Source organism: Barbus barbus (assembly GCF_936440315.1).
Source record: "Barbus barbus genome assembly, chromosome: 38".
NCBI classification, from domain to species: Eukaryota; Metazoa; Chordata; class Actinopteri; order Cypriniformes; family Cyprinidae; genus Barbus; species Barbus barbus.
In genome coordinates this window covers 25,926,564-25,944,150 of record NC_136716.1, presented here as the reverse complement: position 1 = coordinate 25,944,150, position 17,587 = coordinate 25,926,564, and the positions used below count along the sequence as shown (strand labels likewise).

General features: G+C 36.2%; 1 protein-coding gene and 1 long non-coding RNA gene across 2 annotated transcripts; both read left to right on the top strand.

Annotated features, from left to right (window-relative positions):
• Positions 1-3,056: 3,056 nt before the first annotated feature.
• Positions 3,057-9,143, top strand: LOC306857343 (uncharacterized protein). The gene is made up of 6 exons (XM_079397249.1): positions 3,057-3,210; positions 4,018-4,098; positions 4,372-4,665; positions 4,970-6,222; positions 6,648-6,789; positions 7,089-9,143. The coding sequence occupies exons 4-6, from the start codon at positions 6,020-6,022 to the stop codon at positions 7,602-7,604; spliced, it is 861 nt and encodes a 286-aa protein (XP_079253375.1). The 5' UTR covers positions 3,057-3,210; positions 4,018-4,098; positions 4,372-4,665; positions 4,970-6,019; the 3' UTR covers positions 7,605-9,143.
• Positions 9,144-12,047: 2,904 nt separating this feature from the next.
• LOC306858051 lies at positions 12,048-15,507 on the top strand. Its single transcript, XR_013783189.1, has 4 exons — positions 12,048-12,156; positions 13,021-13,103; positions 13,325-13,621; positions 14,773-15,507. It is a non-coding gene; the product is annotated as an uncharacterized lncRNA (long non-coding RNA).
• The last annotated feature ends 2,080 nt before the right edge of the window (positions 15,508-17,587 follow it).

Below are 17,587 nucleotides of genomic sequence, written 5' to 3'. Positions count from 1 at the left end.
GCAGATTCAGTCTTCCCAGCCCGGTGCAGGTCTACAATTTTGTTTCTGGTGTCCTTCGACAGCTCTTTGGTCTTGGCCATAGTGGAGTTTGGAGTGTGACTGTTTGAGGTTGTGGACAGGTGTCTTTTATACTGATAACGAGTTCAAACAGGTGCCATTAATACAGGTAACGAGTGGAGGACAGAGGAGCCTCTTAAAGAAGAAGTTACAGGTCTGTGGGAGCCAGAAATCTTGCTTGTTTGTAGGTGACCAAATACTTCTTTTACAGAGGAATTTACCAATTAATTCATTAAAAATCCTACAATGTGATTTCCTGGATTCTTTCCCCCCATTCTGTCTCTCATATAGTTGAAGTGTACCTATGATGAAAATTGCAGGCCTCTCTCATCTTTTTAAGTGGGAGAACTTTCACAATTGGTGGCTGATTAAATACTTTTTTGCCCAACTGTAGATTATTTACTGTATAATTACATTATACATACTATACTATACATGAATAATTATAATCCAGTGTGTGGTGAGCGCACTGGCTCCGTTGTACCGTGGATGCTGCACACTGGTGGTGGTTGAGGAGAGACCCCCCCCCCCCTTCATGATTGTAAAGTGCTTTGGGTGTACAGCAATACACAATAAAGCGCTATATAAATGCATCATTCATTCATTCATTCATTCATAATTAACTCTTCCCAGCAAGAAAAAATAAAATGGTCTTACAGATAAAAGCAAGCAAAAGTCAAACATTTAGAGTTCGTTACATGACATCACTGTATTATATTAATAATAAACAAAGTTATTTTTCAGATGTTATTGTAAGCTGTGCTGATGTGACTGGATCTGTGGGGAAAGAAGTAACTTTCACCTGCAGAGTCTCTCAGCAGCGCACAGAATGCTGCGTTAAAATGTATAGGTTTCAATACCCTGAGAGCTATAAAGACTCAACAATCCATAAAGAAAAGCTTCCTGTGAACTCCTGTGAACAGAGGACCAGCTTCACATGCAGCTACACTCCAACTACAGCAATCACAGAACTATTCAGATTCTTTCTGCAAACAACCTGTGGAGTGAAAACAACAGAATTCACTGTAAACATAACAGGTAGGCCTACTGTATATTACAATGTTGTTCAGAATTCTGTACATTTATGCTTAATGTACAAACAGTGGTTTAAAATCTGTTAACAGGGCTCATTAAACCTGAAATTGTCAATGAATTAATCTAGAAATAAACTATGTTAGTGTTTAAAGTTTAAGAAGCAAACTGATTGTATGATTGTGATTTCCAAATCCTGACAGATCAGAGTGTTTTTAGAGATATGCAGATCTGTTTAATCAGAGAATCTGCCATCTTAAGCTGTGTTTTAAGGTGTAAATGGATGAAGTTTAATGCACTTTTACAGATGAGGTCTCAATATCAAGAACATCTCAACAAGAGACTGCAGAAGGAGGTCTGACTTTTAAGGGATGTCTAAAGGCCCCGATATAAAGAATGAGACGCCACGCCGCGTTGAGTTCTGGGAAACTGTTTATCCGCCATACTTGCAGGATCACAAGATAAAACACATCTGCGTTTGTGCATCATTGTCTGTAATGTGTGCTGTAGGAAACTTTTAGGAATCTTATCCAAGTTTTAGGCTGTCAATATTGGTCAGTCAGTCGTATCTGACTTAAAGGACAAATAACACAAATTATTTCACATAAATAAAATTTCAAGAAAATTTTTTCAAAAAAAAGTTTCAATGTGTGTTGACAAATGACTTATTTGGATTTTCAATTGACACAACATGGCACTGAGTTGTTAGAAAAGAAATGTAGCCCTGTGCGAATTAACAAGAAACAAAAAAGCAGTTAAAACACATCTTACCAGATTTTAGATAAGATTCATCTGAACAGAGATACAATGTTTAAATGAGGTTTCCTACCCCCTACTTGAGTCAGAACGGAAAGTAATCTAATTGATTTTTTTCTTTTATTATCTATGTACTTCATTATTTAGTTTTTATATAATTGTAATTATCTTGTTGATTTATTTATCTTGTTTAACTTGTCTTACTCTCAATCCCTTGCAACAGGTTGCTTGTTCTTACTCACTGTTAAAATCCAATTAGCACTGCACTTTAACAGTATGTTTTCACATTTCAAATGTTATTTGCAAAATATTAATTAATAATAAAAAAAGAAATTTAGACATGTAATTGCTTGATGACGTCAGGAACCAATGAATCGGCTTTTTGAACCGATTCAATGAGCCGATCTGTCCGAAAAGAACCGGTTCGCGGAAATGAATCGGACATTGCATCACTAGTTTTTGCCCTTTTTGTATTATTATTGAATGCTTGAAGAAAAACAACAACAAAGAAAAAAAAAACAATAACAATTGTCATCGTCAAAACGCAACAACCGTTCGTAGAGAACTCAATAGAATCAAAATACATTTTCATTTCAAGTTTGAATCGTAAAAAAAGTTTTAAATTTAAACAATTTACATTTATGAATATATTTAGCTAAAAGGACAATAAGGTTTATAAAATAAGCATCACTTTTTTTCACATTCATGAAAGCCACAAATGACATTGATAAATAAACTCAAAATTAGGATTCACATAACGCTTGATAAAGTCAAGAATGTCACACCAAAATGATGTTGTGTAAGAGCAATTCCAGAATAAATGTAAATATGTTTCATTGTTTTCTAAACAGAAAGAACAAGTTTTGGACATTTATTATACTACTTGGGTCTTTTTGTCTCCGCCTCCGTGCGTGACGTAACCTGGATGTTGACAAATGATTGGTCACGTGTTTGCGTCACTTTTATTGAATCAGCAGGGTTGCCAGGTTCGCTTTTTTTGATGGAGTCTTTGAGTTGTGTCTATGATGCGATATAGTGGTTATCAGTTTGCATGACAGTGACTGTGAAATATGTATATTAGGATATTTAAAATATGTATATTTTTGAGTTTTTATATTTGGGATGTGGCCACTGGGCTACCTTTGTTTGGTCTATTTTGCTCTTTGGGCTAATTTGGTTCGACCTGGCAACCCTGGAAGGGAGTATCCACTAGCAGCAAATAGCTTTCTTTTTCTCAGGACTTCAGGAAGATCAGGAACCGCCATTAAATCCTAAAAGAAGAAGAAAAAGAAACGAGCAGGAACCTTTGCTAATGGAAATGATGAATTTAAGAAGTTGAGTCGGTGGACATATAATGACATTCAGGTGAGTTCAGCTGATGTATTACATTAGAAGCGATGTTTTCTGTGTAACTTTAGCTCAGTTGTCGTTGGCATGTGTCCAAAACTACCAAAACAACAATACAAGCGAGAAAACATTAATTACTTTACTTCAAGTGACAATCTTGATCTGTTTCTATTATTTAAACATCAAATAAGAAAGTAAACCGCACTGAATATGAGTGATTTCGAAAGTGAAAGTACAGCTGTATTTGTTGTGTAGGCTATGTGCGGTTTTAGAATATTTTTGCCCAATGTTTTGCCTTTTTAATGAAAAGGTTTGACTGTCACTTTCAGTATAGTGATGCAGTTATAGCTGTTTACTGTATTTTTACATCTTTATTATTATCTTTAACCCCGGCTATGTCTGGACAGGATGGGTGCTGTGGGGTAGACTTTCCAAAACTACAAGATAACAATAAAGATGGCATTAATAATAAGAGCAGTATGCTGTTCTGAACTGAACAGGGTCAGTGAGTTTTCACTTAAAGACAAAACACTTGAGATCACCTTTTTATTTTTTAAGAGGGACTGTAATGAAGAATATGTGAGGCATTAAAATAACAACAAGCATGATTTAACAGCCAACGATATCCATCTGATTTCACTTTCACTGTATGGACAAAATAACTGAGGTGGTTTTCATAATATCCTCTCTTATGTTCCACAGAGTAAAGTAAGTCATACAGGTTTGAAATGAAGTAAATGATGGCTGAATTTTCAGTTGTCTATGATAATGTCTCTAGTCATGTTGGTTAAGTTTCACTTTAGGTCTAAATATTATTTTTTGCAGAAACAGTCATGAGTGCTGATAATGTTGTGCTGCTGTTTATACTGGTTTGGACTTCCATGGCTGTCTGTCAAGCTGATGATGGTAAAAGAATATAATCTTCTCAAATTCACTTTCTCTAAAGATAATTCAGACTGCTGTATTATTGATTATGTGACCCAGGGTCATGTGGTTGATGAAGAGTTGTGGATTAGGGAGTGTTTGGAAGCAGTCATTATTTTTGCAGTTTTGTTTAATGATAATGTTGCAGAACTTGCGACACTTAAACTTTAAAATGATTGAATTTCTTGATGTGTAAAATAACAGATTAGTTTTTTTTTAATGTATTAAACTGATAAATACATTGTTATTTTTCAGATATCAGTATAAGCTGTCAGAATGGGACTGGTTTTGTGGGGAAAGAAGTAAATCTCACCTGCAGCATCTCACTGAAGAACACTGAATGCTGCATTATAATGTATAAGTTTCAATACCCTGAGAGATTTAATGACTCAGCAATCTGTCCTCGAGAGTCTCCTATGAACCCCTGTGAACAGAGAAACAGCTTCACGTGCCGCTTCACTCCAACTACAGAAATCACAGAACAATTCAGATTCTATATGCAAACAAAGTGTGGAGGGAAAAGAGTAGAATTCACTGTAGACATAACAGGTACCGTTTATAATACTGTTCTTTATAATTCAGTAAATGTTTGAAATTTATTGGCATGTTTAAGGGCTAACTGGTGCATGATTATGGTTTCCAAAAAGTACCATATCTCTCAAGATATTACAATCAGAGTGATTTTTAGAAATGTGTATATATTTGCCTGCGTGTGTCAGTTTGATCAGATTCTCAGCAGCAGAGGTGTTTTGTGAAAATCTGTGTGAAGAATCTGACTGCCTGCAGTCTTATGTGCTGAATTAATGTATGATTCAAACAATAATTAAAACAGAGTAAATGTCCTTTTTTCTAGGTTCATTGTTAACAAATGCAGATAATCCTGTATCTAAGGATACTGCATCCAAGGATACCATCGCTGCAGCTGTGGGCTTTTTCAGCATCCTTTTCATCATCATCATCGTCATGATAATCATTTACAAAACCAAACCAAACTTCACCAGACCTTGTGGATTCCAGAAGAGGATGTTTCTGTGCATCAAACATGAAGAAGACAACAGCACTCCTCCAGAAGATGTGATATAATAGCATTGACTCAGCACTACGAGTTCTCATGTGGTGCTCATGAAACAAACACGTTTTATTTGAACTCCATTAAACTACATACTCTACTATCTGTTATATCTCAAACTACTGAATATAGAACTCTGGCTGTTGGTTTAAAACTCTGTTTCTGTTTTATATTGATTTCCATGAAGTAGGGCCGTAGTATTCGAGTCCGGACTTGAGACGTTTTTCTGTCGTCTCGGACTTGTGTTGGACTCGTTGGTATTCGGACTCAGACTTGTCTCGGACTTGGTCATTGGACTCGCCAAATGTTCTAGTTGGTCTCGACCGAGTCCAGCTATATATGATTTTTTTCTCGTTCAAAACAAAACCATTAATCTGGCTCGCTTGTTCAAGAAAATGGGTAATGTAATTGGTTTAATTTACAATCCATTTAGAACGGGCATTGCCATTGATCGCCTGGTAAATGCACTGCTGCGTCATATGCCTGGCTCTGAGTGTCGCGCTGCTTTTTATATGTATGTATTTTATATTTTATGTATTACGGTATATGTCGAACGTCACATGACCAAACCATAAACCTGGGTTACTTGCTTCCGCTTGCCAGTGTAGTGCCGAATTCTGACCCCCGCCAGATTATTACCCCCCTAGTATCCTATTGTTAGGTTTAGGGTTAGGTGTGGGGGAGGGGTTAGGATTAGGCAATCAGGTAGCGATTTCAACGCGGGGGGGGTAATAATTTGGCAGGGAGTCGAAAATAGGCACAACACCGGCAGCCAGACCAAGCGTCTGGGAGAGAACACAGCGGCCAGAGGATGAAGTAACTGAAGAGGAAAGTATGGATGTTGAAATGTTGCTTCAGTGTCACGATTACGATGCCAAGCCTGAACCATCAGCCTTGGATATGGCTTGTGAGAAAATAGAGGCGCAACAGCAGGCGATTGAAGAACTGCAAAAGAGGCTGGAAGAGGTTACACTGAAGCAGTCATTTGGTTTGGAGAGGTTTTCATCATCTGATGATGACATCCGATTCTATACCAGGTACATTTTAATTTGAGTTTCATGATATTCATATCTATGTGGTACTGACTTTGTTGCAGACTTAGACTGTTCACAATAATTCGTTAAATAACCTTATTTATACTGCTTGACCAATAAGAGCTACACTTTCATAAAGGGAACCCTATGAGCACAAGGCCATATTTAAAAATATAAATAAAAGACGAGACTTAAACATAAAACACACAGGCCTGGTTTTCATAGATAAGGTTTAGACTAAGCCAGGATTAGGCCATAGTTCATTTAGTACATTTTTATAAACATGCCTTAGAAAAAACATCATTAGTGTGCATCTTGAGACAAAACAAAGGCACTGATATGTGTTAAAATCAGTCAGTGCAAGTTTCTTTCAGTAGAAATAATCAGGTATGCTTTGAAGGTAATAAATGTTTCTTTCAATGTTTTAGATTTGCCAGTTACCGCCATCTGCAAGCATTTTGGAGAATGATTGAACCTGCAACTAGGAGAATTGTGTGTGTTGGTACACGGACATCCACTTCCAACACAGCTGGAGCACCTGACAAGTCAGCTGATCCACCTCGTCGACCGGTAAGCATGGCTTGTACTACATCATTTGGTTGCTTTAAGTTGTCCATGTTACAATGTAATTTATACAGTGAGTAATATTAATCAATAATAATACAGGGATGGGCAACTTCAGTCCTGAAAGTGCCACTGTCCTGCAGAGTTTAGCTCCAAACCTAATTAAAACACCTGCTTGTAGCTTATTAATCAGCACCCAAGATGACAGTAATATGTTTCAATATACTTAAAAACATACATTTATTATAAAAAGGCAATGATCATCAGTATTAATGCTAAGACTTGCTTCCCTGCCTCCCTACCAGAGCCGATGCCTTCCACTGATCGACAAACTGTTCCTCTTCTTGGTTTATCTGTCACTGGGTCTGAAGGAGAAGGATCTGGGGGATCAGTTCAACATTCATCAGTCCACCGTCAGCAGAATTATAAAGACTTGGGTCAATTTTTTATATACTTTACTGGGTGCTGTTGGAATATGGATGTCTCCTGAGGACATTAGAGCCACAATGTCGAGTGTGTTCGGCAAATACTCTGACACCCAAGTTATCGTTGATTGTACTGAGCTGAAATGTCAGACACCTTCATCTTTACTCTTACAGAGTGAGATGTTTTCTCAGTATAAATCCCACACTACCCTGAAAGGAATGATTGGTGTGTCACCAATTGGGAGGGTTACATTGTACTATGGTTTCTTTAGGACAGGGGTCTCGAAACTTGGTCCTGGAGGGCTGGTGTCCTGCAGAATTCAGCTCCAACCCTTATCAAGCACACCTGAAACAGCTAATCTAAGCGTACTAGAAACTTTCAGGCAGGTGTGTTGAGGCAAGTTGGAGCTAAACTCTGCCGGACACCGGCCCTCCAGGACTGAGTTTGGACACCCTGCTTTAGAACAAGTAACAAGTTCAAGAATGGGAACATGTTGATTTATTTTTTAGACTTATGTTGATGGGTCTTTGTAATATTTTCAATTGGCAGCCCAGAATGTGATTGTTACACTATAATAAAAATGCTGAAAATGTGAAGTTGCACTTCAGCTTATGTGACTTTAGTGAAACTGCTAAACCTAAAGTAAATAAAAAGCCTAATTTGATTCTACAGTGTTGCTGCACATGCTTTTAGATCATTACAAATAATAATGCAAAATGATTATCTTAGAATGATTATCTTTTATTTTCTTTCTCTGTTTTGACTGTCTCATTTGGACTTGGACTTGAACCTCTTTGGACTCGGTCTTGACTCGGACTCGATAGTCCTGGTCTTGGACTTGTCTTGGACTCGACAAAGGTGGACTTGACTACAGCCCTACCATGAAATAACAGTAGATTATTGATCTGGTTGATCAGTGTATATATTTGTATATGTGACTCTGTAACAGCAAGTGAATTCACCAAAAGAGATTATAGACTTTTCTTAATTTTACTATAAAACTTATCAATCAGGTATTAGAACTGAGGCCTTCGTCATCACTGGTGTGAGCTGTTTCGTCATCATCATCATCGTTACGGCAATCATTTGTGTGAGGAGGTTCAAAAGCACCAACCCTTCTGGATTACAAAAGAAATATGAAAGAAGAGTTTTTGAAGAACAAACGGTGATGACATCAAATATTTAGAACGAAACACTATGAAAACAGTGAAGTTTGTTTCATTTTTCATGTAAACATCATATTACGTGATAAAGTCTAGATTAAAAATGATGAACTGTAAAACTCGCGTATTGTGTCCACAACAACGATGGATCAAAATATTGTTCAGTCCAATGAATCAGCCAGTTGTTGGCTATGTTGAGATGATCTGCATCAGATAATAATTCTGCCCTTGTGTTTTCAAAGACTTGAGTGTGTTTTAAGTAAATATTTTGTAAACAGATTATTTTATTTTTTAAGCAGTTTTGAGTATCATATTGCATTGACCTGCTGTTTTTAAGCTCACATTATAATTGTATTTATTTACTAAACTGCCATTAAATTATTAAAGTGTCATTATACTCTAAAGATTGCCTGAAATATCTTTTTATTGTTTTTAATAAACTTCGTAATCAGCGAGGAGTAAGTTATGCCAATGAAAATGGTGCAAAGTTAATTTGTGGTAAATGAAGTCTTTTCTGCTCAGATGATTATAATGCAATGCATTCTTCAGACAGCAGAGAGCGTGTCCTGCAAAGATAAAATCAACTGTCTTCGACCAACATGAAACTCTTATAAGCAGCACCTGTATGTACATAAACACATCTTGTATTTGTTCTGAGATGAATATATGCATCATTTTGTTGATCAAGTGTCGTTTGATGACTCTTGTTGGAGGATTGTTACTTGTTTATTATTCTAAATGAGAACAAAACTGACATTGTTATAAACTGATAAAATTATGTTTCTGTAATCTTTCTTGTCCTGGTGTTTGACGGTTAACTTGTATAGTTCTGTAAGGACCGTGTTTGTGCAGCCTCTCTTTTTCTTCTATAATGAAACACCAACATATTACTCACGTGAAGTTATTGATTGTGTTTTAAAACAGCACTAATTTTGGAAGAAGATTTAGCCTAATATTACAAAATTCTTCATTTGACAATTAGTGATGCTCTACTTGATTTCCACATTGTGTGAATTATTAAAATATTTTTTGAGGGGTCAGCTTTTGTAAAGGAGTTTCAAGGTAATTTTCTGGATGTTTAGAGTATACACTGACACAACTGACTGTGATTATCATTATCATACCTACACATATGATGTATACTATACAATGATGGCTTTTGGACTGATTCCCTGTCACATGACGCCAAGATTTTCAGCCCAGTGGAGCTAAACAAATGGAAAAAGATGGGCAAGACACGGATTAATGAACAATTCTACTCTATGACAAAATAATGATTTCAAGGAATTTTAAATGCATGTTTATTACAGTGACATTCCCCTTAAATCAACATGGAAACACCTTGCTCGAGACTCAACGGTGGAGGCTTGTGTTCGAGATGATGGAAAATTTTTGACAAGCTGCATTCATATATTGACATGTGGTTCAACGACTCAGTGACGCAATCCATTAGAAACCTTGATGAGTAGAGGGAGAGATTTTGCAATGACAGATTCTCCAGGTGAGCAATAACTGTCTCTGAACACAAAGTAATTCCCTTCATATTTACTCATCCATAATGTGCAACTGGAAAACCATCAACACATGCATGGTGTTTTATGTGATTTACACATTATGCAGATATTTCAAAATGCGTAAGACTAGAGAAATCGTATATTCTTAGACTTGAAGTATACTGTTGGTACTGTGTAATTATCCTGTATTAGATGAAATGTAAGTCATCTAAAGCTGCATTAGATGTTGGTGTTTCTTAAAGCATAAAAAAAGACATTTAGGAATAGAAAACCAAAACAAAAACTAAAATTCATTATTTAATCACCCTTGGGTCATTTTAAACTATTTTAAAAGCCATAAAAGTTGTCCATATGGCTTTGAGTTTTATATATATATATATATATATATATATATATATATATATATATATATATATATATATATTCCTAATGGGACTGATTTAATCCAATCAAATTTTTGCTGGTATGCTGACATTTCTTCTGAGCTTTCAGTAAATCTTCCTCTATCTCTATCTTCTCTCTGATCTCTAGCACTTCCTTATTAATCCTAAATTAAGTTTCTTTTCTGAATCAAATGTCTGTCTGTTTTTTTTCTATTGTAGAATCACAGCCATGAATGCTGTAAATGCTGTGCTAGTGTTCATTCTGGTTTGGACTTTTACTGCTGTCTGTCAAGCTGATAAAGGTGAGAGAATAAACTGCACCTAGAATGTGTGAGATTTTCATGAGATTTCAAAAAATCTTTTAAACAGATTTTATTGTTGTGTATTATGTGATTTACATTGTTATTTTTCAGATATCAGTGTAAGCTGTGATGATGAGACTGGATCTGTGGGGGAGGAAGTAACTCTCACCTGCAGCGTCTCGCTGCAGAGAAATGATTGCTGCATCAGAAATAATAAATTTAAATATAATGATTTGACAATCTGTGCACAAGAGCTTCCTAAAAACCCCTGTAAATGGAGGAAAAGCTTCATATGCAGCTACACTCCACCTACAGCTGTGACAGAACAATTCAGTTTCTTTGTGCAGGCGACCTGTGGATGGAATAAAACCCAGTTCACTGTGGACACAACAGGTGCTGAATATACTTTAATATTCTTGTTCATAGTGAAGTAAATCTTTGCAAATGTGCATTTATGTTCAATCAACTAACAGTCGTTTAAAACTATTATCAGAGGCCATTAAGATTGAAAATGATAAAACTCCTGAAAGTTATTATATATTTAATATAACTATTGATTATTTCTTCAGGTTACTTAAGACATATGAAGCCAGAAAACCCATCAAGAATATCTCCACCAGAGACAGCAGTGGGTCTTGGATCCAAGGATACTGTTATGTTTTATTAAATATTGTAATATTTTTATATTTTTAAAGGAACATTGAAATAAAGACTTGTGGCACTCTTTAAAGATGAATATCTCAATCCTCTGTTTATTAATTAATACACATGCACACTGTTTAACATCTCATTGTGCATTCAGAGGTGATGCAATCCATTAAAATAATTTATCTGTTGCTGTTGAATCCATGATGCCATCTATCAGAACAAGATGTCCAGGATCTCTGGCAGAAAAAAATAGGCCAACAACATAACATACAGCAGTATATTTCATTGTACACATGGGACACATGTTTATCCTTGTCTGCATCAAAATCATCTTGATTGTTTGCTGCCAAAAGTTCATTTTATAGTTTAAACTGACCAAAGAGCCCTTTCTCGTCAGGAATTCTCTGGAAGCTGAATATGCTGGAGTTAGTTTTTGGATCAGAGCAGGGAATTTCCTTGAAACCCTCCCAAGCAACATGTGGTGATGTAGGTGCTGTTTGATGGTGGAAACGGGAGTTAGTTACCCTGGAGTGCATACGAAAAGTAAATATCAATGGGAATATACTTAAGAGATATTTTGCTCATAATAAATCCCCCTCCCCCTCATTACTTGTTAAAGGTTTGATTTTGGTGATTTAAAAAAATAAATAGATCAAAACGATAAACAATGCAGATTTATTTTCACAGCCTTCTTTGATCTTATTTACCAAGGGTGCCAGTAATTCTGATCACGGCTGTATATTTGACGTTGAAATAGCATTAGGTAGCAGTCATCATCTTTAAAGGGAAACATTTCAGCTTAGTAACAGCACCAACTGCTGGCCAGAAAGTTACAAGAACACGAACGGAAAGTTTAGTAGCCTTCATTATGCATTCCTGTGCGCAACAGAGAGTCACAGAGGAATGAACTCAGACGGTGAAGACACACAGACCCCAGGTGAGCAATAACTCTCTCTGAACACGAAATAATTCCTTTTTATATTTTTCACTAATTCATAACGCGCTGCTGGGAAATACGTGCATGGTGTTTACGCATTGGGCAGAGTAAGCTATAGAAAACGTGTTTGTGTTCATTTTGACTAATAAATGTTGCAGTGTTTCCTATAGAATGACTAGTTTTTGTGTTCAGTCAGTAAAGATTGTGCTTCGTGGTGTTTGATTTGTGTCCAGCGCTTTGGATTCAGCGGATAAACATTGTGGGCCACCAGTGATTTACTGTAAGAATTTTTGTGGTTTTGTGGCTATACTTTTGCACCCTTCAAAACATCCAAATTAAAACATGAGTGTGTGAAGCCTTGCGCAATTCTGAGGCACATATTGACGTATATTCTCAGGCTTGACAGCGCTATCTCGTCCGTATTTTACGAGGTGGCTAAACACCAGGGACGGGTAGGTTTAGGGCCGGGGTTAGGTGTAGGTCATTCGTAAAAGACGTATGATTTAGCAAAAATTATGTAGCCTATTAAATCAAATATTATATAACTAATCTAAAGATGCATTTGAAGATGTTGGTGTTTCTTGAAGCATAAAGTAGGCTAATAGTTTATTTAAAAAAAAATCATTGCTTAATCACCCTCATCATTTCAAAGTAGACCATTACTGTATATTACTCCATATGGCTTGTACCTTAGCCTTTGTTAAAATTGATATAATTTTTGTTTTTGGATTCAATCCAAGTAAAACACTGAAAGTTTTCTGAAAGCTACTTCATCCTCTTAAAAGTCTGTATCTCCACTGTAATCTCTAGTAGGCTACTTCCTTATTAATCATGCTGAGGTATCTGTAATTCTTCCTGTTGCAGAATCAAAACAATGAATGCCATAAGTGCTGTGCAGTTGTTCATTGTGGTTTGGGTCTTCACCGTTGTCTGTCGAGCTGGTGATGGTAAGAGAATAAACTTTCTCATAGAGAGTGTGTGTGAGAATGGCGAGGGACTCTAAGATAATGAGAAAAAAATTTGGTCAAATTTGATTAGATATATAATAAATAAATAGGCCTAAATGAAAAAACAAAAAACAGTATTGTTTGGAAGTGAATCTGAATTATTTCTTGTTTAAAAAATACAGAAATTTGTATTATTCTTAAACTGTACTGTTATTTTTCAGATTTCTGCAGTGTAACTTGTCAAAATGTGACTGGATCTGTGGGGGAAGAAGCAACTTTCACCTGCAACATCTCTAAGCAGTGTCTTAAATGTTGCATTGCAATGTATAAGTTTCAATACCCTGCGAGCTATAAAGACTCAACAATCCATAAAGAAAAGTTTCCTGTGAACTCCTGTGAACAGAGGATCAGCTTCACATGGCGCTACACTCCAACTACAGCAATCACAGAACAAATCATATTCTTTCTGCAAACAACGTGTGGAATGAAAAAAACAGAATTCACTGTAAACATAACAGGTACAGTATATAATACTGTTATTTATAATTTGATAAATGTTTGCAGATATACATTTATTTTCTGTCTACTAACAGTGGTTTAAAATCGTTTATACCACGGGGCCGTTGAATGCTTGAATCTGATTGGCTGACGAACGTTCTGAGGTGTGCAATTATTTTCAGGGAAACGCACGGCGAACGTAGTTCCAGGCAGCTTTCTTGACCGCATTACAGTTCCATATCACTTCGCATCGTTGTCAGCGCTGCCCTGACGATTTTATCAGTTAGCCTAGTGTAGCAACTTAAAGGCTACACATGACATTTCTCACTAGCGAGGTAATAACAGCGCTGCATCTTAAAGCAGACTTACAGTTTAGAGACGGTGCTTCAGAACACTGTTGAGGGACACACAGAGGTAGCCTAATTCATACAAGCTCTCTCTCTCTCTCTCTCTCTCTCTCTCTGTTTCTCTTTCTCTGTGTCTCTGTCTCTCTCGCTCTCTTTCTAATAACTTCATTATTAACTGCATCAGTCTGCTATCAACGGCTCAAGCCTCCATTGCCAGCTTTAAAATGACGTTTTGGAACTAGCAAAAGAGTCGTTGGATGAGATGCGGAAGAAATAATCCTACTCACAATAGCGATTTAAGTAGAAAAACCGGACGAATCCCTTGAAATATATAATCTGATCGATGTCTTGAGGTGTGGCAACCGTAGTATTAGCGGAATAATTGACTCAGGACCGTTGAATTATTAGAAAAATAATGCACACCCGAGGTGTAACTCCGCTTCGCGTCGTGGCCGCATCACCACCTCGGGTGTGCATTATTTTTCTAATAATTCAACGGCCCGTCGTCAATTATTCCTTACTTAACAGAGACCCTCAAACCTGAAATCCTCGCTGAAGTTATCACTCCTGGAAAGATAGGTATTATTCTATTATAGTTATTGATTACTGAGCTCCAGAACACAGAAAACAGCTTTTAATCTCTTGTCAGCACATGTATAATTTTAAATCACGTGATTTTAGTGTTCAAGGTCTTAAAAAGGAAGTTGATGTTTGATTATGGTTTCTAAATTGTTTCAAGAAATCATCAACAGATTCTCTGATTGGCTGAAGTTGAGTTTATTATTTAAACACTGTCATAAAACATTTAAAACTCATCTTTCCAGAGGAACCTGCCTGGGACGTATCAGAAACATCTGAACAGAAGAAAGCAGAAGGTCGTGGATTTAAGATCGCCGTCATCGCTGCTGTTATAAGCTGTCTCATCATCATCATAATGCCAATCATTTACAGAATAACACAAAAACACCCCAAACAGAAAAGGACATTTCTGGTTTACAGACATGAAGACAACATCAATCATCCAGAAAATGTGATATAATAGCACTGACTCAGCATACCAAATGATTTTTTTGTTAATTTTCACATGGTGCTCATGAAAGACACCCGCTTTATTTGAACTCCAGTAAACGACTCTGTCTGTTAGACTTCACTGCTGAACTATATAACTCTGCTTGCAGATTTCAAAACACAGTTTCTGTTTTATATTGATTTCTGTGAAATAATGGTATATTATAGATCTGTTTGATCATTGTAGCTATTTATTGTTAATATTCTGCACATGTAGTTTTCTAATAGTGTGAACAGCAATGCTTTGTAAAGCGTGTTTAATTGGTTTAACAAGTTAGCAACTGAGTAAAGACTTCTGATAGGCTACTCTTTAAAGATGAATATCTGGCACATGTTTTTTTATCATCACATGATGAGGAGGGCAGACCAGGAATCTGGGTGAAAAGTATAAGCTGTGCCTTATTTTGGTCAAGAAGACTTCTAGATCTTGAGATGTGTTTTCTGAATTACTGTTCTGAGAAACAGAGAAAAATAAAGTAAAATGACCCCACAGCTCACGTACTTTGTATTAAAATCCAGTGTAGCATTTGAGTTCACAACAAACAAGATGGATCATTATCATATATAGATTATATGAAACCTCATTTTTAAGTGCCTTAATGTACATAAACTTCTCATTTGCATCTTGTTCTAAGGTATATATATATATATATATATATATATATATATATATACACATCATCCATTGCTGCTTTATTATTCTAAATGAAGATAAAACCGATATTGTTATAAACGTATAGTGAAGGAAACAATACATTGTTTTGTTCCCTTTTTTTCTTTGAAGTTTGTTTATTCTTGGTCTTTTAGTTGAAGTGTACCTATGATGAAAATTACAGGCCTCTCATTGTAAAGTGCTTTGGGTGTACAGCAATACACAATAAAGCGCTATATAAATGCATCATTCATTCATTCATTCATTCAGAATTAACTCTTCCCAGCAAGAAAAAATAAAATGGTCTTACAGATAAAAGCAAGCAAAAGTCAAACATTTAGAGTTCGTTACATGACATCACTGTATTATATTAATAATAAACAAAGTTATTTTTCAGATGTTATTGTAAGCTGTGCTGATGTGACTGGATCTGTGGGGAAAGAAGTAACTTTCACCTGCAGAGTCTCTCAGCAGCGCACAGAATGCTGCGTTAAAATGTATAGGTTTCAATACCCTGAGAGCTATACAGACTCAATAACCTGTGAACAAAAGCTTCCTGTGAACTCCTGTGAACAGAGGATCAGCTTCACATGCAGCTACACTCCAACTACAGCAATCACAGAACTATTCAGATTCTTTGTGCAAACAACCTGTGGAGTGGAAACAACAGAATTCACTGTGAACATAACAGGTAGGCCTACTGTATATTACAATGTTGTTCAGAATTCTGTACATTTATGCTTAATGTAAAAACAGTGGTTTAAAATCTGTTAACAGGGCTCATTAAACCTGAAATTGTCAATGAATTAATCTAGAAATAAACTATGTTAGTGTTTAAAGTTTAAGAAGCAAACTGATTGTATGATTGTGATTTCCAAATCCTGACACAGATCAGAGTGTTTTTAGAGATATGCAGATCTGTTTAATCAGAGAATCTGCCATCTTAAACTGTGTTTTAACCCTCTGAGCCCGACAAACGCGAATACGCGTTTTGGGGCAGATTTTCCTGATAAGGCAGTAAAGAGCTTGAATTACTCTGCCATTTTTGATCGTTCAGATAAGAGCAATACACCATTCGAATCTGTAAGGGGTCTTCTTTTATTTGTATTCACTCATGATAACAACTAAACTTTGTGCTTTTGAAGAATAAAGAAAACAAACAGCGTGCGCTCTCGGTCTTCTCCGTCTCCGCGATCTGTTTTCAGAAATGCGTCACTAAAATGAAGTGTAACTCAGCGAATACTCAACACAGAAACATGAGAGTTATCTCTATAGAAAGCCTGAAGTGTCTTCTTTCAAATGAAGTCATATCGAAAACAAATATTCTGTGATGAAGTAATCCGTATGAAACCAACACGATGTCCAGTCTGTCTCGTCTAACTCATTATTTTTAATGAGATCCCGCCCCCTCGTGTTCACATGCAAATAACCACGTGACCCGCGCGCGCGGAGCATAAACAAAGCATCAGTGTCAGTGAGGAGTTCATCGCTGCTATACTGTTACTTTCGGGAAGAAGACGCGCTGAGTAAAGGCTGGATTTCCCTCAAAATCGATCTGATGAGTAAGTAATGTTTATTTTATTTTCTGCATTAGTTAACGTGTTATTGTGACATAAACTTGAACACATTACTAGATGGGTTGTTCCCAAACTACAACACGATAAATGCTACGCATCTAAGAATGTTTAGACCATGTTTATTATTAATAATCTGTTCACAAATATATTTTAATAACGTGCTAAACGATAACAATTAGTTCTCAGATATAAAATATATGTTTTATAGTACGAAGTATATCCTTTTATAGTACAGAGTCTATGACTGCAGAATCATATCTTTTATACTATAAAATCATACATGATGTTCAGGATGGCTATAATTCCTGACTAAAATGTTTGAAATCCAGTAAAACATTGTGA